Source organism: Triticum urartu, chromosome 7, assembly GCF_003073215.2.
Source record: "Triticum urartu cultivar G1812 chromosome 7, Tu2.1, whole genome shotgun sequence".
Classification (NCBI taxonomy): Eukaryota; Viridiplantae; Streptophyta; class Magnoliopsida; order Poales; family Poaceae; genus Triticum; species Triticum urartu.
The window spans coordinates 79,784,113-79,804,440 of NC_053028.1; the positions used below are offsets into that span (position 1 = coordinate 79,784,113).

At 46.9% G+C, this 20,328-nt stretch overlaps 2 protein-coding genes and 1 pseudogene across 2 annotated transcripts; all 3 read right to left on the reverse strand.

The window, feature by feature from the left end:
* Window positions 1–565: 565 nt before the first annotated feature.
* On the reverse strand, window positions 566–1,539 carry LOC125521876 (annotated as a pseudogene).
* Window positions 1,540–4,170: 2,631 nt separating this feature from the next.
* On the reverse strand, window positions 4,171–8,898 carry LOC125525749 (protein FAR1-RELATED SEQUENCE 4-like). The gene is made up of 6 exons (XM_048690759.1): window positions 8,628–8,898; window positions 7,192–7,550; window positions 4,953–6,247; window positions 4,787–4,879; window positions 4,657–4,707; window positions 4,171–4,578 (listed from the first exon to the last, which is right to left on the reverse strand). The coding sequence occupies exons 1-6, from the start codon at window positions 8,723–8,725 to the stop codon at window positions 4,360–4,362; spliced, it is 2,115 nt and encodes a 704-aa protein (XP_048546716.1). The 5' UTR covers window positions 8,726–8,898; the 3' UTR covers window positions 4,171–4,359.
* A 530-nt stretch (window positions 8,899–9,428) lies between these two features.
* LOC125525746 (pre-mRNA-processing-splicing factor 8A-like) lies at window positions 9,429–19,197 on the reverse strand. The gene is made up of 13 exons (XM_048690756.1): window positions 18,795–19,197; window positions 18,079–18,202; window positions 17,883–17,975; window positions 17,360–17,750; window positions 16,558–17,047; window positions 12,665–16,461; window positions 12,474–12,580; window positions 12,106–12,360; window positions 11,362–11,997; window positions 11,074–11,271; window positions 10,702–10,980; window positions 9,990–10,232; window positions 9,429–9,891 (listed from the first exon to the last, which is right to left on the reverse strand). The coding sequence occupies exons 1-13, from the start codon at window positions 19,076–19,078 to the stop codon at window positions 9,700–9,702; spliced, it is 7,089 nt and encodes a 2,362-aa protein (XP_048546713.1). The 5' UTR covers window positions 19,079–19,197; the 3' UTR covers window positions 9,429–9,699.
* Window positions 19,198–20,328: the final 1,131 nt, after the last annotated feature.

Genomic DNA, 20,328 nt, shown 5'->3' on the forward strand with positions numbered 1-20,328 from the left:
CGGATATGGCAATAGCTAACACAAGTCTTATAGTTGCAAAGTTTACAACATGACTAAAGGTATCTTTTCTCTCAGGAACTGACCAACCAGAGGGCGACAACTAGTTTAGCATAGATGGGTACAGAAGCAGAGAAACGCACGAGCTTTATTCTGACGATGGGCTTTTACTTTGGTGGTCGACTCTTTTACGTCTTTCCTCTCAGAAACTGGCCAACTAGAGGACAACAACTAGCTTAGCATAGACGGACACAGAAGCAGAGAAACACACAGGCTTTATTCTAGCGATGGCCTTTTACTTTGTTGGTGGACTCTGTTTCTGTCTTTTCTCTCAGGAACTGACCAACTAGAGGATGACTACTAGCTTAGCATAGATGGGCACATAAGTAGAGAAACACAGAGGCTTTATTCTGGCGATTGGCTTTTACTTTGGTGGTCGACTCTTTTTATGTCTTTCCTCTCAAATATGACTTTTCTTCAACCTTATTTTCTGTTGCTCTTTAGTTTATCTAATAAGAGCATGGTTAATAGTATAGCCCGACTATATAAAAATGCCATTCATCAAGAGTTCTATGTAATTTTGATTTGATTTTATTTATTTTGAATAGAGGGAAAGACCCTGAGCGCGTAATTTGATACACTGTGGATACTTGCATCAACCACAACGACCACCATAGCAGACCAGGTTTATCAGTTGCTGGCAGTTCCAGCCTCGGCGGCAAGCCGTGCCTGGATCGTCCCGGCGTACTCAACTAGCCTGTCGACGTCCTGGAAGACGGCCCTGGCGGCGTCCAGCTCGCCGAAGCACTCCATCCACGCCGCCAGCAGCGGCGCCTTGCTGGCATCAAACAAGTTGTGGCCGGAGAGCCTCTCGGTGACGCGCACCCACGGGACCATGCCGCCGAGCAGGACGTCGACGTACCCGACGCGGTCACCGCCGAAGAACCCCTCGGAGCGCTCCCCCAGGGCCCCCTCCAGCGTATCCACCGCCGCGACGGTCCGCCGCGTCCACTCCGCCCTCTCCTCGTCCGTGCCCGACCGCATGACCATCCCCCACGGCGCCAGCAGCTCGTCGTCCACGAAGGCGGCCCAGAAGCGGGCGGCGGCGCGCTCGCGGGGGTCAGCGGGGAGGAGGGGCGGGCGGGTGCCACCGAAGGCCTCGTCGATGTACTGCACGATGACCCGGGACTCGCAGACGGGCTTGCCGCCGTGGATGAGCACCGGCACCGCCTTGTGGACGGGGTTGGAGCGGAGGAGCAGGTCGCTCTTGTCGGCGAAGTCCTCCTCGATGTAGTCGTAGGGCACGCCGCAGCGCCAGCCTCACCCTGGCCACGTACGGGCTCGCCCAGTTCCCCAGCAGCTTCACCTCGTCTCCTCCCGCCATTGCAGCTCCTCCCTCTCCTCCCGTGGAATTCTCTATCGATGATGGGTGATTAACTAGTGTAATGGGGTGGACTATATGTAGCGAGAGCCGAGAGAGAGTGTCAATGCACGCATCATCCATGAGGCTGAATTATGGCGACGATTTTTTCGGCCAACACGTGCTCGTGCATACTCGATCAGCAACATTGGGGTTGGGGGGGTAGATATTTTCCCATCCCTGGATAGTAACACTTGAACGTTCATTGGATATCTTTTTTTTTGTGGATGCTTAATTGGGTCTTCAAGCTTGTGTGTGCATCTATACATCCAATCCAAGGAAGCTTCCAAGCACCACTTGCTCCATAATGAGATGTCAGTTATTGTAGTTATTTCGGCAGAGGGTGGATAAACTTGATAATGACGTGCATTTTCACTGTCAAATACCATATCAAAGTGAATGGGGATGTCACTGAAACAATCACACCCGAAAGAGGGCTTCGCCAGGGGACCCACTTTCCCCATACCTATTGCTCGTGAAAAAGCTCAAAAAATAGATCAAAGGAGCCTCCAGGCCCCCCATTTTCAATTAAAGAAAATAGAGTATATTTACAAGAGGAAACAGTAACAGCCATACACCCCCAAGACATACATCCAGCCTACTGCTAAACTAGAAGGAAAAGAAGCTTAACTAGAGGAGATACTAACCCTCTCACACCCAGCAACTACCCACTACAGGAGCATCACATACTGCTGAACTCATCGCAGATAAGAGACTTTACTTATATACTCCCTCCGTTCCTAAATACAAGTCTTTTTAGTGATTCCAATATGGACTACATACGGAGCAAAATTAGTGAATCTACACTCTAAACTAAGTCTGTATACATCCCTATGTAGTTCATATTGAATCTCTAAAAGAACTTATATTTAGAAACGGAGGGAGTATTACAGAACATGTGAAAGAGAAAACAGTGAAACCATGTAGCTAAGCTCAAAATCAGTTCACTGGTAGTAGGCTCGTATCCTTTTGACCCTAGGGCCCCAGCCATGCCCTCTCTTGAAGATTTCACTCGTTACTTGAGCAAGTCTTCTAGACACCATGGGCAGCATTTTTTGCAATCCTCTTTTCTGTAGAGGAGTCCACGAATCCAGCAGAAAGCATATTGAAAATATACCATTAGTGGGCTTATGAATGGAGAGTGTGATGGGGTTCTCAGCCATGCATGCTGCACAATGCTATGCTGAACTGAGAGGGTCACTTAGAGGAATTAAGACATGCAGAGGAGCTCCAAGTGTTAAGTCACCTGCTTTTTGCAGATGATTCTTTTCTGCTAATGGAGGCCTCAAACATTGCTCAAGAAGTCAATCACATACTGAATACATGTGAAGCATGCTCAAGATAACATATAAGGACTTGGCACAAGGAAGAAATGAAGCGCAGTCTGTACTCTGAACATTATGTCGGAGGGCCTTTCGTCAAAATATTTAGCTCTTCCAACCTATGCTGGCAAAGCAAAACCCATGACATTTGAATGGAAAAGGATTCAAGGCCGGAAGGAGAAACTACTTTCGGAGACAGGAAAAGAAATACTGATAGAAGCTGACAAGCTGTATTGCAAGCTATTTTTGTTTACACCACAGCGTCCTTTGATTTCACATAAGGCCTACGCGACGAACTGAGCACCATGATTGATAGGTATTGGTGGTGCTACATGTGGCATGACTTAGGCGAGCCCCATGGAGCGCGGCATGACGTACTGGCGCTTCGTGTGGCGACACTGGTCCACCTGCTCCTGGGCGTGCGGTCAGGCAATCTCAGAGCAGATAAACGAGTTGCAGCCCCAAAAAGCAACTGCTTGGTAGCTTAGCAGTTCTGCCTCCTCTTGACAGTCTGTGGAACTTGACAGCACATGTTACCTTTGTGTAAATTCAGTCCAGTTTGTTCTGAATTCTGTTCATCCTTCCATTGAGAATGCTAACTGGAAAACAAAACACATGTGAGATGCCTGAGAATTCTGTCCAATGGCCTGGACAAACCTGTCGGTGTGCCATCGAAACTGAATTGGAAAATGACTCAGCTTTTATTGTTTCTGAATTGGAAAATAACTCCAGCCTACGTTATATTCTCCGTGCAATCCCGCAAGAAGCACCAAGTGCAGCTTCACCAAATCAAAAGAGACCAAAACCAATTAGCACATGAGGTTGCAGATTGTGCAGTTGTCTCTGGAACAGAAGATAACTGGAATGCGCAACTTCCGAACAGAATTGCTCGTGTAGTTGCTGTTGATTGTAACCTGTACTTTCCGTCAAATGAATTTGTGTGGTTGTAAACTCCGACCTTATCAATAAAATCAAGGTTGTCTAATAGTGTCTGGAAAAGAATGAAAGACCGTAAACCATGTGTGACTTGTATGTTGTGGTCATACTTTTTCCAACTAGGATCATGAGAAAGAAATCTGCCTGCTAGAAACATCCTTATGTACTACTCCCTCTGTAACTTAGTATAAGACGTTTTTTGACACTGCCAGCTAAAAACATCTTATAAAAAGTTACATAGGTAGTACTATTCTGTAATTGATTGCGGAGAATGACAAATAAAGATTATCAAGCTGGGGTTAAGTAGCATGGTGATGCTGATGCTTTAGACAAGATTGACATGGAAGAGCCATCTTACACTACATATATCCTGAGGCACATGAAAAAGAAGGGCATTTCCAACTTGCTTGTACGGTGCACAACTAGAACTTGAAACAAACAGTTGGAATAGAAAGCTCCCAGTCATATATGCACATATGGCATATCCATGGCAAATTGCAAAATGTGCACACACGCATATCCTTAAAAAATTGCAAATGTATAATAATTGTGTAATCAGTTCTAGTACTTAGGGGAGAAACCAGAAGATGCACATAAATGTGCCTACATTCTAGTGCCCTGGTGCCTATCAGCTACTACACTAAAAACACAGCATCCAACATCTTCAAATTACATAAATCCTGTCTAACTCCGATCCACCGTATTGTTGAGCCCTCCAGTTCCAGCAAAGTGTAATTCTGCAGAGCTGGACACTATAGCCGATCCTTGTTGAACTTGAAATGGCATAAGTGTGTATTCTCCAAGAATTTGAGGCATAACCATCGTCGATGAACCTCCAGATGGTATTGTAGCTGTCACAGATGGATTTATGTTGCTAGTGGTAATAGCCAAGTCAAATGTTCTCTGCTCCAAATAAAGTCATAAAAATGACATGGATGCTCAGGTGTTTGCTACAAATAAAAAGATGAGAAACAAATATACCTGAGATGTGATGCTACTAGCTGGGCCATCCAAACAAACAGGTTGCTGACTCTGTTTCAGATTGCAAAACTGTTAGCTTAAAAAATACATGAAAATATATTGTTGAACAACTGAGAACAAGATTAGATACCGAATGTTCCATAACATGTTGCTCTAGAATATCATCCACTGATGATTTTCTATTTTTATGGGGCCTTTTCTTGTTCAAATTTGTGGAGGAAGCCTGAAATAAATGCAAAATTAGCGAGTTTTTATAAAAAGTGGCTTACGAGCAAACGTAATATAAGCAACAATACCTTTTGTTCAGCTTCCTTCTTCTTTTCGTTTGCTTGACAAATAAGCTTATCAAGCATAGATTCTTTTCTTGGTAGAGGACATCCAGCACACCTGACAGCTATTGGACTTGGTATAGTTTTACTTGTTGTCTTTCCATTCGAAGGTGCATCTTCCCGTGTAGCAACATGTTCCTTACCATTTTCAGAACTTGAGTTGCTAGAGAATCGAATTTTCAGGGTGTGAAGCTCTTCCATCAAAGCATTGCATGAATCATCTGACATGGCGCCTATCTCTGCAACTGGGTAGAAAGAATTGCACAATCTATCAAAACGTTCTGCAGCAGGAGTGTCTTCCATGCCGCCATATGTGCATCTGATAAAGTTGTGCTTTCTGTTCACACTTTTTTTCCACCGCTCAAGGACGTATTGTGGAGGAACCTCTTTGATTTTCTTGTGAGTGAGCACACATAACACATGCCTACAGAGAATACCAGTGAACTCAAAGCGGCGACATGAACACTTAACTTCAAATTCTTCCTCACTTAAGTATACATGGTGCACAATATCTTTTCTCCATCCTTTATCTTCGTCAATCAGCACATCCTCGGTGATTTCATATGTTTCTATCGCCCCCTCCTTCTGCATCAACTTCCGATCACAGTACATAGTTTGTGTTAGCTCTTCTTGAAATTCTTTGAACTTCGAATTCGTATAGGCTGATTGAAATTGCTTCTCGATGTCAAAGTGTGTGACACGAGGTATGGTTGAACTCTTGTTTATTCGTATTTCAGCCGGGTCATTCAGCTCAAGCCTTCGCTTGACACGGAAGTCTGACTTTTTGTTGCATCTGAACTGCCGAGGTTTAAGTGGACTTAATGTATGATTATGATCCAAAATGACCGTCGAAAGATGAAACCTCCCATCAGGAGCACGGGTAATGTTGATTTTAGCTTTACATCCTGTCCCGGCTGTTCGACTTGGCTTCAACATATTTCCTGAGTTGGACTGAGCCTTACCATAGCGAGAGCAGGAAAATGTAAGGTACTTCAGTTGTCCATTATCATCACGGTTTGAGCTCCTTCTCGTCACACCAAAGCCTTTTGCTTTAGCATATGTGTTGTAGTACTCTCTCACCTCATTCTCGGTACCAAAGGACATCCCCACTTCAGGTTCTCCAAGTGATCCATCTGGTTGAGCTTCAGCAGGGCCATGTGCAAGCTCCACATTGCTTTCCCTTCGCTGCGTAATGCCGTCGTCATCGCTCGAAATAGACATGTCACTTGATTCTTGAACACCACCGATCCCATCATCCATTCCTATAAATCATGAAAAAATTAATCATTCTCATTCAAAGGCAATATAACATATTGACCTAAATGCTGGCAATCTAACCATGAACTTGTGAGCTTCATGCTGAACTTAACGAGCATATCAAATCAGTAAATGGTGCTCCGGATGCACTACAACGTTTACACGCAAAGGCATTGATGATCTGGTCAAGAAAAGCTAGATGAAAGATGCAAAAGTTGAGCAAGAACTTTGCCTGATCAGATAAGTAACAACCCCTCTTACAGCCAACTCAAGAGCACGGCCATTACGCATTACAGAGAGCCAGACCTGACTTGGCACAAACCAAACACACACAGCCTACATGACCTGATCGAAAATAGCTAGACGGAAGGGGCAAGAATTGAAAAGGAACCTCGCCTCCTGGCTCCCCGTCCTCGAGCTGGGTCAGGCACACCGGCACGCACTCCACCCCCAAGTCGTCTTCTGCTTCGGCGGCGCCGCGGGGTGTACTCTGATGGGCGCCGCCCGGTGATACTGTGATGGGCGGCGGCCACAGCGGTTTAGGCGGTGAGACTGTTTTTCTGCCGCAGAAATCTCGTTCAGCAATTAGGGCGAGGGATTGAGGGAAAGCAGGAGGCGGCGATCTGGTCGATCTGGGAAAGCCGAGCTGCCTTTCTGGGTTGTTTTTTTTTACGAAGAGCCTTTCTGGTTTTCTCTTCCCTACGTAAATAGCTGCACTTTACCTTCTCCATTTTTTCCTCTCTTATCATTATCATTCACCGGCGTGACCCAGTTGATCCCGAGATTTCTCGGGTTCATTTCTATTCAAAAATATGTGTCCATTCCCTCAAAAAAAAAATCTTGTGTTCATGGCATGAATTTCTAGGAGAAATTAACAAATTGCCGGAGAAAGGAAAACTGAATAAGAGGCGGCGGGATGGGGGTGGAGAGGGCAGGGCCGTCGGCGCACCTCGGGAACGCCACCGAGCCGCCGCCAAAGAAGCGCGCGCCCGCACTGGGGCAGGGCCGGCGCTGCCGCGGCTAGACGCGCGCGTTGGTGGCGCGGAAGATGGCGTCTCGCGGCGAGGCCGGCATTCCGTCGAGCAGCTGCCGCGCGTGGCGGGGGTGGGCGCGGTCGCGGTCGCGGCCGGCGGTCTTCCTAAGCCGCCGCGTCGGGATGACCTCAACGGTGCTTTGAGGAGAGGTATAGGCTGGGTGGTGGAGACGAGCAGGCACGCCGGGCTGGAGCAGGGGTGGGCCGCGGCGAGGAGCGAGAGCGAGAACGGAAGAGCCGAGGCACGGGGAGCATTTCGTTTGCTAGTAGCCGCTCTGGAATGAAAGAAAGTAAGAAACAGAGCAGAACAGGGGAAGGCCGTGAAATTTTCAGATACCACGAGCAACAAACATGCTCAAATTAGGACCTAGCCCAAATGCCCGCGGTAAAAAAAAATGCCTTTGTTTGCGCTTCTCAAAGTGATGCATGACAAGTGACCGCCAAAACACAGGTGGATAAGAGCATCTTCACCTGTCCTTTCAGGAAGGCCCCCAAGAGCATTTTTTTAAGGCCCGGCGATAAAAAAATGTTCCACTCACGTCCTTAAAGGCTCGTTTTTCGCCGGATTTGATAAAAGTTATCCCCGGCGCTCGCACCCCAAACCCAGACCCCCGGGTGGCAGCTGGGGACGCCGGCGCCATCTTTTTTGCCTCTTGTGGCCCACCTGCAACCACTCTCCCCCCATATTCTCTCCCCCCGTCGCTTTCTCCTCGTAGAGCCCCCGTCTTCTCTCTTCCCGTGCCAGCTCCGCCGCGTCCTGGCTGTCCGACCTGCCTCGGTGCCTCCGCACAGCGTCGCCCGGCCTCCCGCGCCGCCCCGCCAGCCCTCTGTGGCCGCGCGCCCTCGTCGGGCCGCCGCGCCCGCCAAACGGGGAGCTCGCGGGCTTGGCGAGGCTGCACTCGAGCGGCTGCTGCTACTACTTCGCGCTCGTCTTCAAGTGCGGGCCGCGGTGCGACGAGCAGGCGGTGTTCCGCGGGCACGCGCAGCTGCTGGAGAAGGCCGGCGGGCGCGGCCTTGGACGGGGGCGCGCGGCGCGGCCAGGCATGGGCGCGGGCGCGAACAGCAGCAGACGCAGCCTCAGACGGGGCGGCACGGCGCGGCTGACCACGGACCGGCTCAGCGAGCCCGGGTCGCCGGAGAACATCCTCTACTACCACATGATCCCGGAGTACCAGACGGAGGAGAGCATGTACAACGCCCCGGAGTACCAGACCCGGACATCTACACGGGCAGGACGACAAGAAGCCGACCACGCCGGTGTCCGCCCCGGACAGGAAGGCGCCCGCCGTCACCGGCTCCAGGAAGAGCAAGCTCCGGCGAGGCCAGGCGCGGGCGGGTTTAGCACCGTGTACCTGGCGTCGCTCATCTCCTCCTGCCACGGCGCCGTCAAGGTTCGGTGGAGCAGCGAGCGCCTCCACCGTGTCTTCCGCCAGGAGCTCGACGTGCTCATGTCCGTGCGGTCTTCCGCCAGGCCTCCGTCGACGCTCCCGCTCCTCCGCTGGCTGGAGGTCGTCGACGCCACCGCGGCCAAGGTGCTCGACGAAATGCCGCTCTGTTTGTGGGAGTCCAACGCTGCTCGTGGGGAGGCAACGAGTGAAAGTGGTTTGGCCCCCAAGGCCTAAGTTCTCGTCGGCAGCCCCCCAGGAGGCGAAAAAGATGCCTCCTGAGGGGGCAAACGGCTGGAGATGTAGCATTACGAAGTCTTACGTAATCTCTATAACTAATCTCTCGGCCCCCTCTGATTTCAACTGGGTGGGGCCCCTTCGCTAATTTCCTTCAAACAGAAGCCTTTACGTAGATGTAGCATTGCTCTTTCAAGATCCAGACTTCCAGAGGAATGCAATGAGTTCCATTCAAAAAAAAAAACTTCATGTGTTTTCACCCCATGAATTTGACAGAGCTATGATTTATTCACTTGTCCAACTTAAATTGTTTTCGCTTTATATATAGGCAATTTAGAGAGGTCTGTAGTTTGTTGAAAAGCCTACGATTTTCACAACCACGTGGAGGACACCACAAAGCCAACATTTTTCTCTCGGCCAAAAGCCTGGCAAGGGGTTTCGGAACGCAAATCCAGCCTCAGAACTAGTAAAGCTTTGCTTTCAGGTCAGTGCAACCCCTATGTGCACAAGAGCATAAATTGGTCAAGTCCAAGCAAAAAACTGGGAACAAAATTACGTGATGAGATCTACATGCCACCAAGCTAAATGTTTGAACTGTTATCATGATGCACTTGTACAGCACCGTGTTTGAAGGAGGCTTACAACACAAAGTATTACTAGTCTTGAGAGACGGAGAACAACATACAACATGTCACGTCAAAGTTTACAGGTCACAGAGATCTCCATCCAAAACTGAGCGGATCTCATTGCAGGTTTCGATATGCTAGCATAGGGGCGAAGGGGCGTGCTACGGTGGCTGCGACTACGAGAAGGTGTCCTCCCTGTCCCCCTCAGCGACCTCGCCCTCCTCAATGTTGCTGAACTCCAGGAAGTGCGTCGGCCTGTGGTCCTCATGGTAGAAGTCGCGGGGTGTGCCCAGCTTCATGCTGTACTTCATCAGCGGGTCGTGCTTGACTCCCATGAAGTTGTAGTTCCACGGAGCGTTGTCCGGAACCTGGTGGGAGACGCAAAAGTGAATTGAGTATTCCGAAATTGAGTTGGCTCTAAAGGACAATTTGCAAATATTAATCCTATTAAGATGAGTACACATACCATGTAGAATCCAAGGAAGCGGTCGCTGAGAAGCATCTGGACCTTCTCGTAGTGAGTTGGGAGGTACCCTTGTGGGTTGCTCCCGTTGTCCTTGTTGCCACGGGCCCACTCATAACCACTTGGTGTCAATTTGTACGCAGTCAACGAGCACGATCCTGGGGTGAAGCTGCAGGTCAAAATGATGCACTTCTCACCATCCCACTGCTTGTTGTTCTCCAAAATTTTAGCATGTGATGTCAAATCCTGCAAAGCAGTTCAGCATATGAGACTCACATATCATACCCAAAAAAGGCACTAGGCAATTGAAATGTGCAAGAAACAACAAAATACAGCTCAGTAGCGAGACACTGGCTCACAGGCAAAAAAGGACTACTAAGAATGTGCCAAAAACAACAGAACCAACAATTCAGCACTAAAACTGTCACAGGCAAGAAAAAGTCGCTACTATAAAATGTGCAAGAATCAAAAGAACCAACAGCAATAAATTTTATGTACAGTGCATTGTGAGTTGGAAAGATTAAATTATGTATAACATGCATTTTAATATTCAGAATTCAAATGTCACGAGGGAGACAATTAACCGCTCATGGAAAGACATAAATCTGCTTGATCAGACATTATAGAATTGTGCACTGAAATTCAGCTACTCAGTTTAGATTTTGGATAAGAATCACAAGGTTAGGTTTGAAGATACAAATGGTAGGAGACAAACCTGAGGTGATAGCTGAGGAGCTTCATTCGGCTGGGTATGCATCCATCCCAACGGCTCCAAGTCAGCAAGGAACTCATGCTCTGGGAGATTCGATGGCAAAGTCACCATCTGGTGAGTTCCATGCTGTGGCGGAATGGATATGCATCTGATCTCCTTGACTTGGGGATTATCCTGTGGACTCAGCCCATACAGGAAACCTGCAACCTGTGTCCGTAGATCTGCTATGCATATGAACTTCTTCAATATGTTCTTTGGCATGATGTAAGTATAGCCAGTCTCCTGTACACATAATACAAGCAGTAAGTAACCATTAGGCAATTGTTATTTGGTGGTTTTATGAGTAAATCAAAGAAAAGGAATTGCAGTACTGACCTTTATATCATCCGAGTTAACATAAATGTGGTTGACACGGAGATACAGGTTCGTAGCAGAGATGGCCCTGACACGCCAATCTGTCTTCGATGCAAACGCTGCTTGCTCATACGGACTGGTTGTTGTGACGATGAGCTCATCTCCATGCACATTAACTGTCCTTGTTGTCTGTGCAGTTACCTGATTTGTCTCTCGGGACTGCAAATTCAAGCAAATCCAAAAATGAGGAAAACTGACGCAATTACTATGCATAGAAACTAGACACAAAGGCTGGTATAGAAAGGTTACCTGTTTCTCAATCTCAGCTATCTGTTGCCTCTGCTGTGACGGTGGAGCTATTTCAGCACCAAGTATTATATCACGAATCTCAGATTGCGTAAGTGCAGAAGTATTAACGTTGTTTTTCTTTGCATAATCAGAAAGAATGAGATCCCTGAGTGCACATTCGACCTTCAGCCACTGCTCGTCAGTCAAAGATGGCCAGATATGATGTGGTTCCGTAACAATTGTCTTGTCAGGCTTCAGCAACATCTTGGCCTTCTCATTATTGACATGTAATGCTCGTAATATAAGCACAAGACGAGAGAATGCGGTGTAGGACGAGATACTTTTCAGCCAGTCATCGTATATGTTATAAAGAACCATCTGCGGTTCCGTAGCCTTGAGAATAAGATCACCAAACTTCTCAATCTTCAAGCAAGCTTGGAATGGCAGCTGCAACTCACTGCCCTTGATAACAATGTTAGGGAAATCAAGCAGATGGACTTCCAATGGATCCAACATACCCTTCCTTGTCACAATAATTTGCTTTGGCTGCTCTTCTACAGGAAGAGACCGAACTAACGCAGCAACCTCCTCAGCAGTTTTCCACTTGGCCAGCTGCCCTAGACGCTTTTGTCCTGCCCATACACTTGTGTGGATGACCTGCAGATTATAATCCATTTTCATTTAAGTCTTCCAAGTTGTGATGCTGCACAGTTATGCAATAATTGCAACAAAACTAGAGGTGAAAGCAAAAGAAAAGGAACAAACCTTCAGAAATAGTTGCCCAGTTCTTGGATTGAAAATAAAGATAGCACCGTTGATAGGTTTGGTGGTCAGGTTACCCTCGAAGGTTTTGTGAATGGTAACTCGATAGACATTTGTGTCATCCACAAACCATATGATTTGATTGCTGAATATCTCTCCATAGTTCTGCGAAGACAGATATGGCTCGGTGGGTTCAGATGAATACAACTGAAGACCCTTTCTTATTCTCTCCCTCAGCACATACAGAGCAGGATTTGACTGTCAAAGGAGAAAATAAACAAGAATGTCATTTATTAAGTAAGCCAAAACAAAATACTACAACACAGATAAAGCAATAGAGCTAGATTTGTTACAGTTAGCATGGTTATTACCTTCATGATCTTGTTCATTGCTTGCTGGAGCAGGGGTTTTGACCCAGGGAACCAATTGCCAAAAGCAGAGTGCAAATTATAAGCTAGATCAAGTCCAATCATCACTCCTGCAATAAATATTAATCAGCATTAAGCACAGAGGATTCAGACAAGACAAGAAATTGAAAGTTAATGGATACTCAAAATCATACCAGTCGGAGAAGGGTAGATGGACATATTATCTGTCGTGTAGTCCATAAATTTTGCTCTTGTATAACGTTCTATGTCATGTGAATCGTAGTCTCCCCATCGTAGTTGCACATCAATCCAGTACTTGTTACTCGCTTTCTGATCAAAGACATCCTTTGACTCGGAAACTAAGCTTGGTTTGGACATCTGCCACCTATGTGCAGCAAAAAGGAGGACATCTGCACATGAACTGTTCATCTTGTAACTCTTCCTGGGATGTATTGTCTCCTTCTGTACTGTCTCAATCTCCAGTGCATCCAACTCCTGATCCAGAACTTGGCAAAGATCCATAACAACACTTTCATGGACCTTCTGCCAAAGATGTGCACGGAAAATCTGAATCAGAGAGATCTTCAGGGTTGGAATTTTGCCATGCATGAATATCCCTGTCAGATCTAGCTGAACCTGGAAACCAACATATACGTTTGCACGATTAATGGTTGGCGACCACCAGAGGGTAAATCTTCTGTTGGGGATTTGATTAAGCCCAGAACGCTGTGCATTTGTCAGCTTTTTGTACTTCATCGATTCCTCGAAACCTGAAGCCTTCTCCCAAAACAAACCCTCCCAAGTAGGGAAATATGTTCCTTTAAATAAGGTATGCTCCAGGATACCTTCCACACCACCAAGTGCTTGGATGACATCAGTTCTGTAGTTATTCAGATTCCACAGCTTTCCATCATGTCGCTGATGTGTCCACCAGAATGGGTTCTGTTTCAGCACTTGATACTGCTTAAAGTCTGTCCGCACCCTCCACCCTTTGTCGTAGGCCAAAGTGTGGCGGTCCTTTTGGAATAAAGTGTTGATACGGGGTATGCCTCTATCCCATGAATCTTCCAGATCTTCAAGTGTTAAGCGCCTATTCTGCGATTGTGCTTCCTGCCTCTTCAAAGCATACTCAGCCCAAACACGCTGAGAATCTATGAACTCGCTCTCCCATGGTTGGATGTAGCGATACAAGTTGGGGATAAGCTGGTCCTCTTCATGACTCATACCACTTCGAAAATGTGTCACACCGACATCTGTCTGTTTGCTATACCTAAGATCACTCTGTGGTATCAAAATGTGACCCATTGACAACATACCCAAACCTCCAATTTCCTTGGGTGTATAGAAGATAACTGGTGGAAACCTGCTAGGCATCTTTGAGTTCAGGCCAATCTTTATGCGAGTCTGGATCTTGTTTTCACATTTTACAAGCAGATCCAGTAGTTCTTGTGTATGAACTGTTGCTTCACGGAAATATGTCATGAGGCCAATGAGAGCAGTGTTCCACTTGTTGACTATCTTGGTAAATGTCGTTGACCCTGATGACATAAGGATTTGCCTGACACGGTTCTCAAACACCTTCATATGTTCATCATCAACCCTCAAAAATGCAATAGCTGTCCTTTCTTTTGTCTGCTCATTCTGCAAGTTCCATACTCCATCCTTCGTGTTGCTGAATGCCTCCTGAGTCATACGTATCTTCGGCAGTATACGGACCTCAAACCCAGACATGCTAAAGAGCAAGTTTGGGTTATCCTTGCTGTATACAGAGACAAAGCCATTCTCCCATTCTAATGTAGTAATGCTCCTTGGCAGGCGATTCTTCATATCCCAAAATACACTTCTTCCCAGATTAACATCATGCTTCATGAGCCTCATTCTTGCATCTCTAGGCCAACATTTCTTGTTGTTGTAACCGACCATGTTCTCATTATTAGGATCAGGATGCTCTGTCAGGTACCGCTGAATCAAATCCCTTGCCTCTTCATGAGTGAACCGGAACATTATATGCACCTTATCGATATATCGAGAATACAGCCTGATGGGATGCCTTGTCTCAACTTTAGTGTCAGTATATGTAAGGAACTCATTTGGCATCTGAGGCGGCCCTGCAATCTCACTAGCTCGTGTTAAACCAAGAAGTAGGAGATCCAGCACCAGCCCGTAGTACTGCACAATAAAAGATGCAAACTGAAGACCTCGAATAAGCCCATAAGAATTTGTGTGACTCATATCCTTGTAAGACAGCACAACATTGTTCTTTGCAGTGACATAATCAGCGATGTTATGGTCCAAGACCAACCGAAGAAGCCTGTTCAACAGAGTCAGATCAATTTTTTCAAAGAACTTCTCAAATTTTGTCTGCAGCATCACAACACACTGCCCATCGCTAGTGTCCCATATATCCTGCAAATTATTTATACCTTGGCACCACTTGTAAACAAGTAGAGGAGGTGGTTCTGAATCAGCAGGCTTTACCCAATTTGGGAAGAGGTGGCGTTTGTCCCCTTCATACCACAAGTATTGGTCAAGGTATGCATCAGTAATTTTCTCAAGAGGCTCAATTTCATATACCGGGATCAGGTAGCTGTACAGATCCATAAACTCAATACCAACTTCTTTAAAAGCACGCTGAGTAAGAAGATGCCGTTTTATCCTTGACAAAGCTTCATGTGGGTTATCATATGCTTGCTCTATTAAACCCAGTTCCTCTCGCTGCAGTTGATTTAATCTTACTGCCACACTGTATGACTCTTTTAGCCTTTCCAGTGCCAATATAAGAAGTTTGGTGTCATGCTTGTATGAGAGTGGGGGAAATGGAATCGGTGAGAACTTCCTTGACTCCAGCCAATGGACCGTGGTTGTATAAATAGCAACTGCTTCTTCAGGTGTCACATACGGCCCGTCTTTCAAGTAGTTGTGTTGCCTCTCTTGTTCTGCCTTCAGCCACAAACGAGTTAACCTTCCAAGATTTTTGCGGCAGACAGTCTTGTCAACTGTAGCACCACGCCGGATACGCTCACGATTGTAGTGAGCGACATTTGTCCACCAATCAGCCTTGGACTTCACATAACGGAGTATCATGTTCTCAATAGGAACTGGCAGGCCAGGGACCTTCCAGGGGATATTTGCCTTCCAGCAGCGCCATGCCTCACTAAGATGCTGCAGTATAGTTCTGGCCTTGTTTTGCTTGATGCCCTCTGGCATAGCATCAAGGACATCATGCATAACTGCAGCTCGAAGTTCCAGATCAAAGTGAGACTCGACACGTTGCTTGGTTACTGTTTTAGCAACTCCTTTCGAATGGCGACCTTCAAACTGCCTGGCCAGCAAATTACCTAGCCACCTTTCAAGCAAGGGCACAATACCACGAAGGAAGAACAGCCACACTCTCCACATAGGAGCCCAAAAACCACAGCCAGGTCCTTTTCCAACAGGACCAGTGTTGAAACGATAGTATATCAAGTGCTTCAGATCTTTGCACATCCTAATTTGCCGCATCAGACGATACTTGTATCTGTACATACCAGTCAACTGACCAACATGGGAGAATATGTATTGCAGACCATCAGCCAACTGAAAGGCGTCAACATTCCCCAAGCGAAACTGGATGTTTGCATCAACAACCAGCTTCGTAAGTCGCAGAATCTCACGACACAAGTGGAAAGCATTTCCAAAACGAGATTTCTTTCTCTCTTTTGTTGTGAGTGTCTTCACAGGCTTCAAATTGAAATTGTAGTCCAAGTGAAGATAGTTCAGATTCTTCCTGTGAATCAACAAGTTAAGCATGTTGTAGCCCTGCTTGCAAACTTGCAGCCCAGCTTCTGCCCAATCAAGCTCTGTACTTTGGAAGAACTTCGTTGCTTGCAGTGAACGGAACAGATGTTTCTTCTTCTGTGCTTTTGGAGGCCTGTGGTGTAGCTCATTGAGCACATAGCACTTCAGCAGCTTCTGGTAGCTCACCCGGACCTTGACTGGATACGCTGGTGGACTGCAAAACAGATGACGATGCAACATGAGACGAAAGTATACCAACGGAGAAAATATGGAAAGGTATTGTTATTTGTTAACTCGTTGTAGTACTTACCAGTGCTCTTTGAACCACTCAGATACAAGAGGGATATCCTCAGCGCGGCGTGTTCTACCAGATCTCATGTTAAAAGGCCTTGGAGCAAAAAGCAATGAAATACCAGCAGCTGTTGTGTCAGTGTAAAGTGGAGTTCGGTTCAAAAGAGGCTCCACACCCTCAGGGAGACTAAAGTCATCTTCGTCGTCCTCTTCACTTGCTTTCTTCTCCCGACGATCAACCTTGCTGGTTGAAGTGATCGGATTTATCAGAGGATCATAATAAAATGCAGGCAGATCTGGATCCTCTGTTTTGATATACATTATCATAGGAGTATGATATATGCAAAGTCTCACTTTCCTTGGCCTGTTATTGTACAGGTGAGGGAACGCAATTCTGTACTCAGTCCGAAGTGGTTGACGGATGATGAGTTTATTGATGTCATTAAATTCATTCCAGTCCTCATCCCCCTTCTCCATATCACGGTACAATGGCTCAAACTTTGGACCTCCTGCAATTGAAAATTTTAACATCAGTGATAAGAAAACATATGGTGTACACCAAATTTACCAATGTATTGCCTCTTTTCATAAAGCATAAGAAAATGCATTGAAGAAAATACAAGCACTGGTTGCTTATGTTTTCATAATAATTTTCATAAAACATTGGCAGTATTCAGATACCAGGTGGGAAATTGTTTTATTTAATCATCAAATCAAAAGCTATCAAGTATTATGCTAATCAATGTTTCGTGCTAGTATTTTTGAACTTGCAACATCAAACTTGCTTACAAAACATGAAAACAAAAGGTAAATCTTGTTACCTGGGATGCACATGTTAAGTGCTTTGGCAGTAAAGAAAGACTCCATGTCAAACAAATAGAAATAATTCCGATCTGTCAAGTCTGACAAAAGTTGACCAGCAAGGCGATAAAGTGTTGCCATTATTGGAAGAGACAGATTCCACTTCCTATAGCTGGGACCATTTATAAAGTTGGTCTTCACGAGGGGATTGTGATCATAAAACCAGTTATACACAGCTCCATCTTCCTCTGGATCCAACTCCAATTGTATAGCCTCCAGTGGTTCAACATCCAACAAATTATCAGCATAATCTAGTGGAGGTTCCTCATCATCAAATGGAGGAAAACGCATTCGCTTGAAATGCCGCCTATCTCTCTTCTCCCTTCGCATCATGATCCACATAGAGCCCCACTGCAGACAAACACATGACAAGAGATATATTGTAAGCATATCTAGAAAGACACATGCATGAGATAAGAGATAAAAGGGACAAACAGGAATAATGTGGTAATAATGAAAGAAGAATCAAGTCTAGATCATCACCTGCGCCAAGTAAATGGGCTCAACTACCCATGGGATCTCGTTTACGAAGGTTATGGCGCCAGTGATATGGTACAAGATCTTAACATGGCGAACCTGAAAACAGGAATTATTTTAGTCTATGGTCATGGAACAGCTAACCTCAGCAACCATAAGATTATCAGTGTTCATATCAAAAAGTCACAACTAAAGGGCTTACTTGTTCCCAGGGCATCGGCATATTCTCCAGTAGTTTGTAAACAGCATGAGGCACAAATTTGAGTGCTCCAAGATAAACACGCTTGTCATGCCTGTACTTCTTCGAGGACATGTCCCCATGGTCCCTGTTCAAAAAGACAGATGCATAAATTTACTGAAATGTAGGCAGATCCCCAATCTAGACCACATGAAGGTTTACCAATGCTGAGCTACAGCAACTAGCACATCAACAGTTCAACATATCTAGAATCCTGACTCCTGCAACCTACAGTTGAGCGACTAGCAAATTAACATGTTCACCATAACTATGAGGATAAAATACAAAACAATATCGTGAATCCTAATTTCATGGATCTAGAGCAAGAGGCCGCAAACTTATGCCTAATTCCAGTGACCAGAAATCGTAAGCAGGAACCACAACGAGCACATGATGCAGCGCAGAAAATAACATGGGTAAATCAAAACCTAAACCCTATCGAATCACAGTTACAACCATAAACCTACACCAAACATCAAACACCATGCTCGCACAGCCACTGACTACAGTCGAGACGCCTATCACATCCACGCCACTAGTTCAAAGCAACGCACGGCTACGGAACGACCTAAGACCACAAGCAATTAGGCATCACAGCCCGCCATGAGCGCCAAAGGCCCCGAAACCTAGCCGCAGGCAGTAGAGGAAAGCCCGAACGCACGGATCTGGGGGTTCCATACCTGATGATTTTGCGGACGTGCTCGGGGGGCATGTCCTCCTTCTGCGCCTCGACGAAGCCGAACTTGCGCTTGTCGCCGTAGCGCTTGGAGTTGAGCTGGTGCCACTTGCGGGCCTTCTCGACGAGCTGCGCCTCGAGCTCCGCCGGGGTGAGCGGCTGGCCGGCCTGCGGGGGCGCGGCGGCCGGCGGGGGAGGGGGCGGGGGCAGGCCCGCACCGGCCGTGCCCGGGGGAGGGGGCGCGGCCGCCATGGGCGGCAGCGGCGGCGGCGGCCCGCCGTTCCACATCGGGCGGCGGTGGCGGCCTCCGCTGCTGCTGCGAGGGTTTTGAGTCTCGGGCGAGACGGGTTGGGGTTCGACGGATATTTTTTTAGAATGAAAGGGGGAAAAAGAAGAGGAGAGGGGGAAACCGAAGGGAGGTGGCGATGCCTCCAGATTTTTATAGGTGGGGCTTGGCTGCAGGCTATGGCGGTGTGGCGGGGAGAGATTCGAGCCGACTTTGGTGCGATTGGGCCGGGCTTTGGTTCTCGAGTTGGCTGTGTTGGTGGTGGGCTACACGGGTTCTCATTCTCAAAACAAACAAAAAAACTACACGGGTTCTTGTTCACACTTTTCCTTATTTCTTCTTCTCATTCCCCTCAAATTAAAAAAAACTTTTTCTCAAGGTGGCTATCCTGAAAAAAAGGTCGGCTGTGTGATGGCGGGTCTCTTATTCACTCGGAACAAATATATTTCGGGACCAACTACTTCCTCCGTCCCATATTATAGGACATTTTTTATACTATAGACGTTGGAGTTACTATAATGGCAAGAAACGTTCTACATTATGAGACAGAGGGAGTAGTTTATAAAGTTTTTTCACTACCAGAGAAATATTGTACACGGGAGCAATTCGTTTAGTAGGATACAATATATTTCATTGGTTTCAAAATATAAGAGCATCTCCAACAGCGCTGCCTCCAGCAGCCGCGCTAAAATGCAGCGCGCGCGACACTCGCACAAACAACATATGCATTCGAAACAGAAACAAAAAAGTCAAAACAAACAAAAATAAATAGTTTAATTTCATTTTATCGTTCAAACAAACAGTTTATCGTTCAATACAACAAATAGTGCAATTAAACACAACAAATAGTTCGTCGGAGGACCAGCGCGCGCGGGGTGGCGGGACCAGAGGGGGCCGGAGAAAGCGCGCGCGGGGCGGAGACAGGCCGGGGAAGCGCCGAAACGGTCGCCGGGTGGCGCGGTCGGCGGCGGCGGCGCGGCTGGATGGGGGGGTGGAAGGTGCGAGCGAGCGCGCGAGAGTCCAGCGCGCGGGAGCGGGTGCAGCAAATAAGCGACGCGCGATTGAGTTTCGGCCCGCGCGCTGTTTTCGCGCGCCCGCTGGAGCAACTATTCCGGTTGCGCGCGCACTAAAACGGGGAATTTTGCGGCGCGGCGCTAGTTTGGCGCGCCTGTTGGAGATGCTCTAAGGTGTGATATTAATAACTTTTTTTCACTAAAAGGCCTCATGCCATATACTAAGTTTCACAAGTCCT

What these genes read in the sequence shown, in the direction of transcription:
- LOC125525749 (XM_048690759.1), bottom strand. Translation starts at nt 8,725, where the DNA reads ATGAGCACGTCGAGCTCCTGGCGGAAGACACGGTGGAGGCGCTCGCTG. An exon ending in AACATGTTATGGAACATTCG is followed by an intron (nt 4,708 to 4,786) that starts GTATCTAATCTT and finishes AATCTGAAACAG; the next exon opens with AGTCAGCAACCTGTTTGTTT. An exon ending in CTAGTAGCATCACATCTCAG is followed by an intron (nt 4,579 to 4,656) that starts GTATATTTGTTT and finishes TATTTGGAGCAG; the next exon opens with AGAACATTTGACTTGGCTAT.
- LOC125525746 (XM_048690756.1), bottom strand. Translation starts at nt 19,078, where the DNA reads ATGTGGAACGGCGGGCCGCCGCCGCCGCTGCCGCCCATGGCGGCCGCG. An exon ending in CTGGGCAACTATTTCTGAAG is followed by an intron (nt 11,998 to 12,105) that starts GTTTGTTCCTTT and finishes TATAATCTGCAG; the next exon opens with GTCATCCACACAAGTGTATG. An exon ending in GCTTCCTTGGATTCTACATG is followed by an intron (nt 9,892 to 9,989) that starts GTATGTGTACTC and finishes GTCTCCCACCAG; the next exon opens with GTTCCGGACAACGCTCCGTG.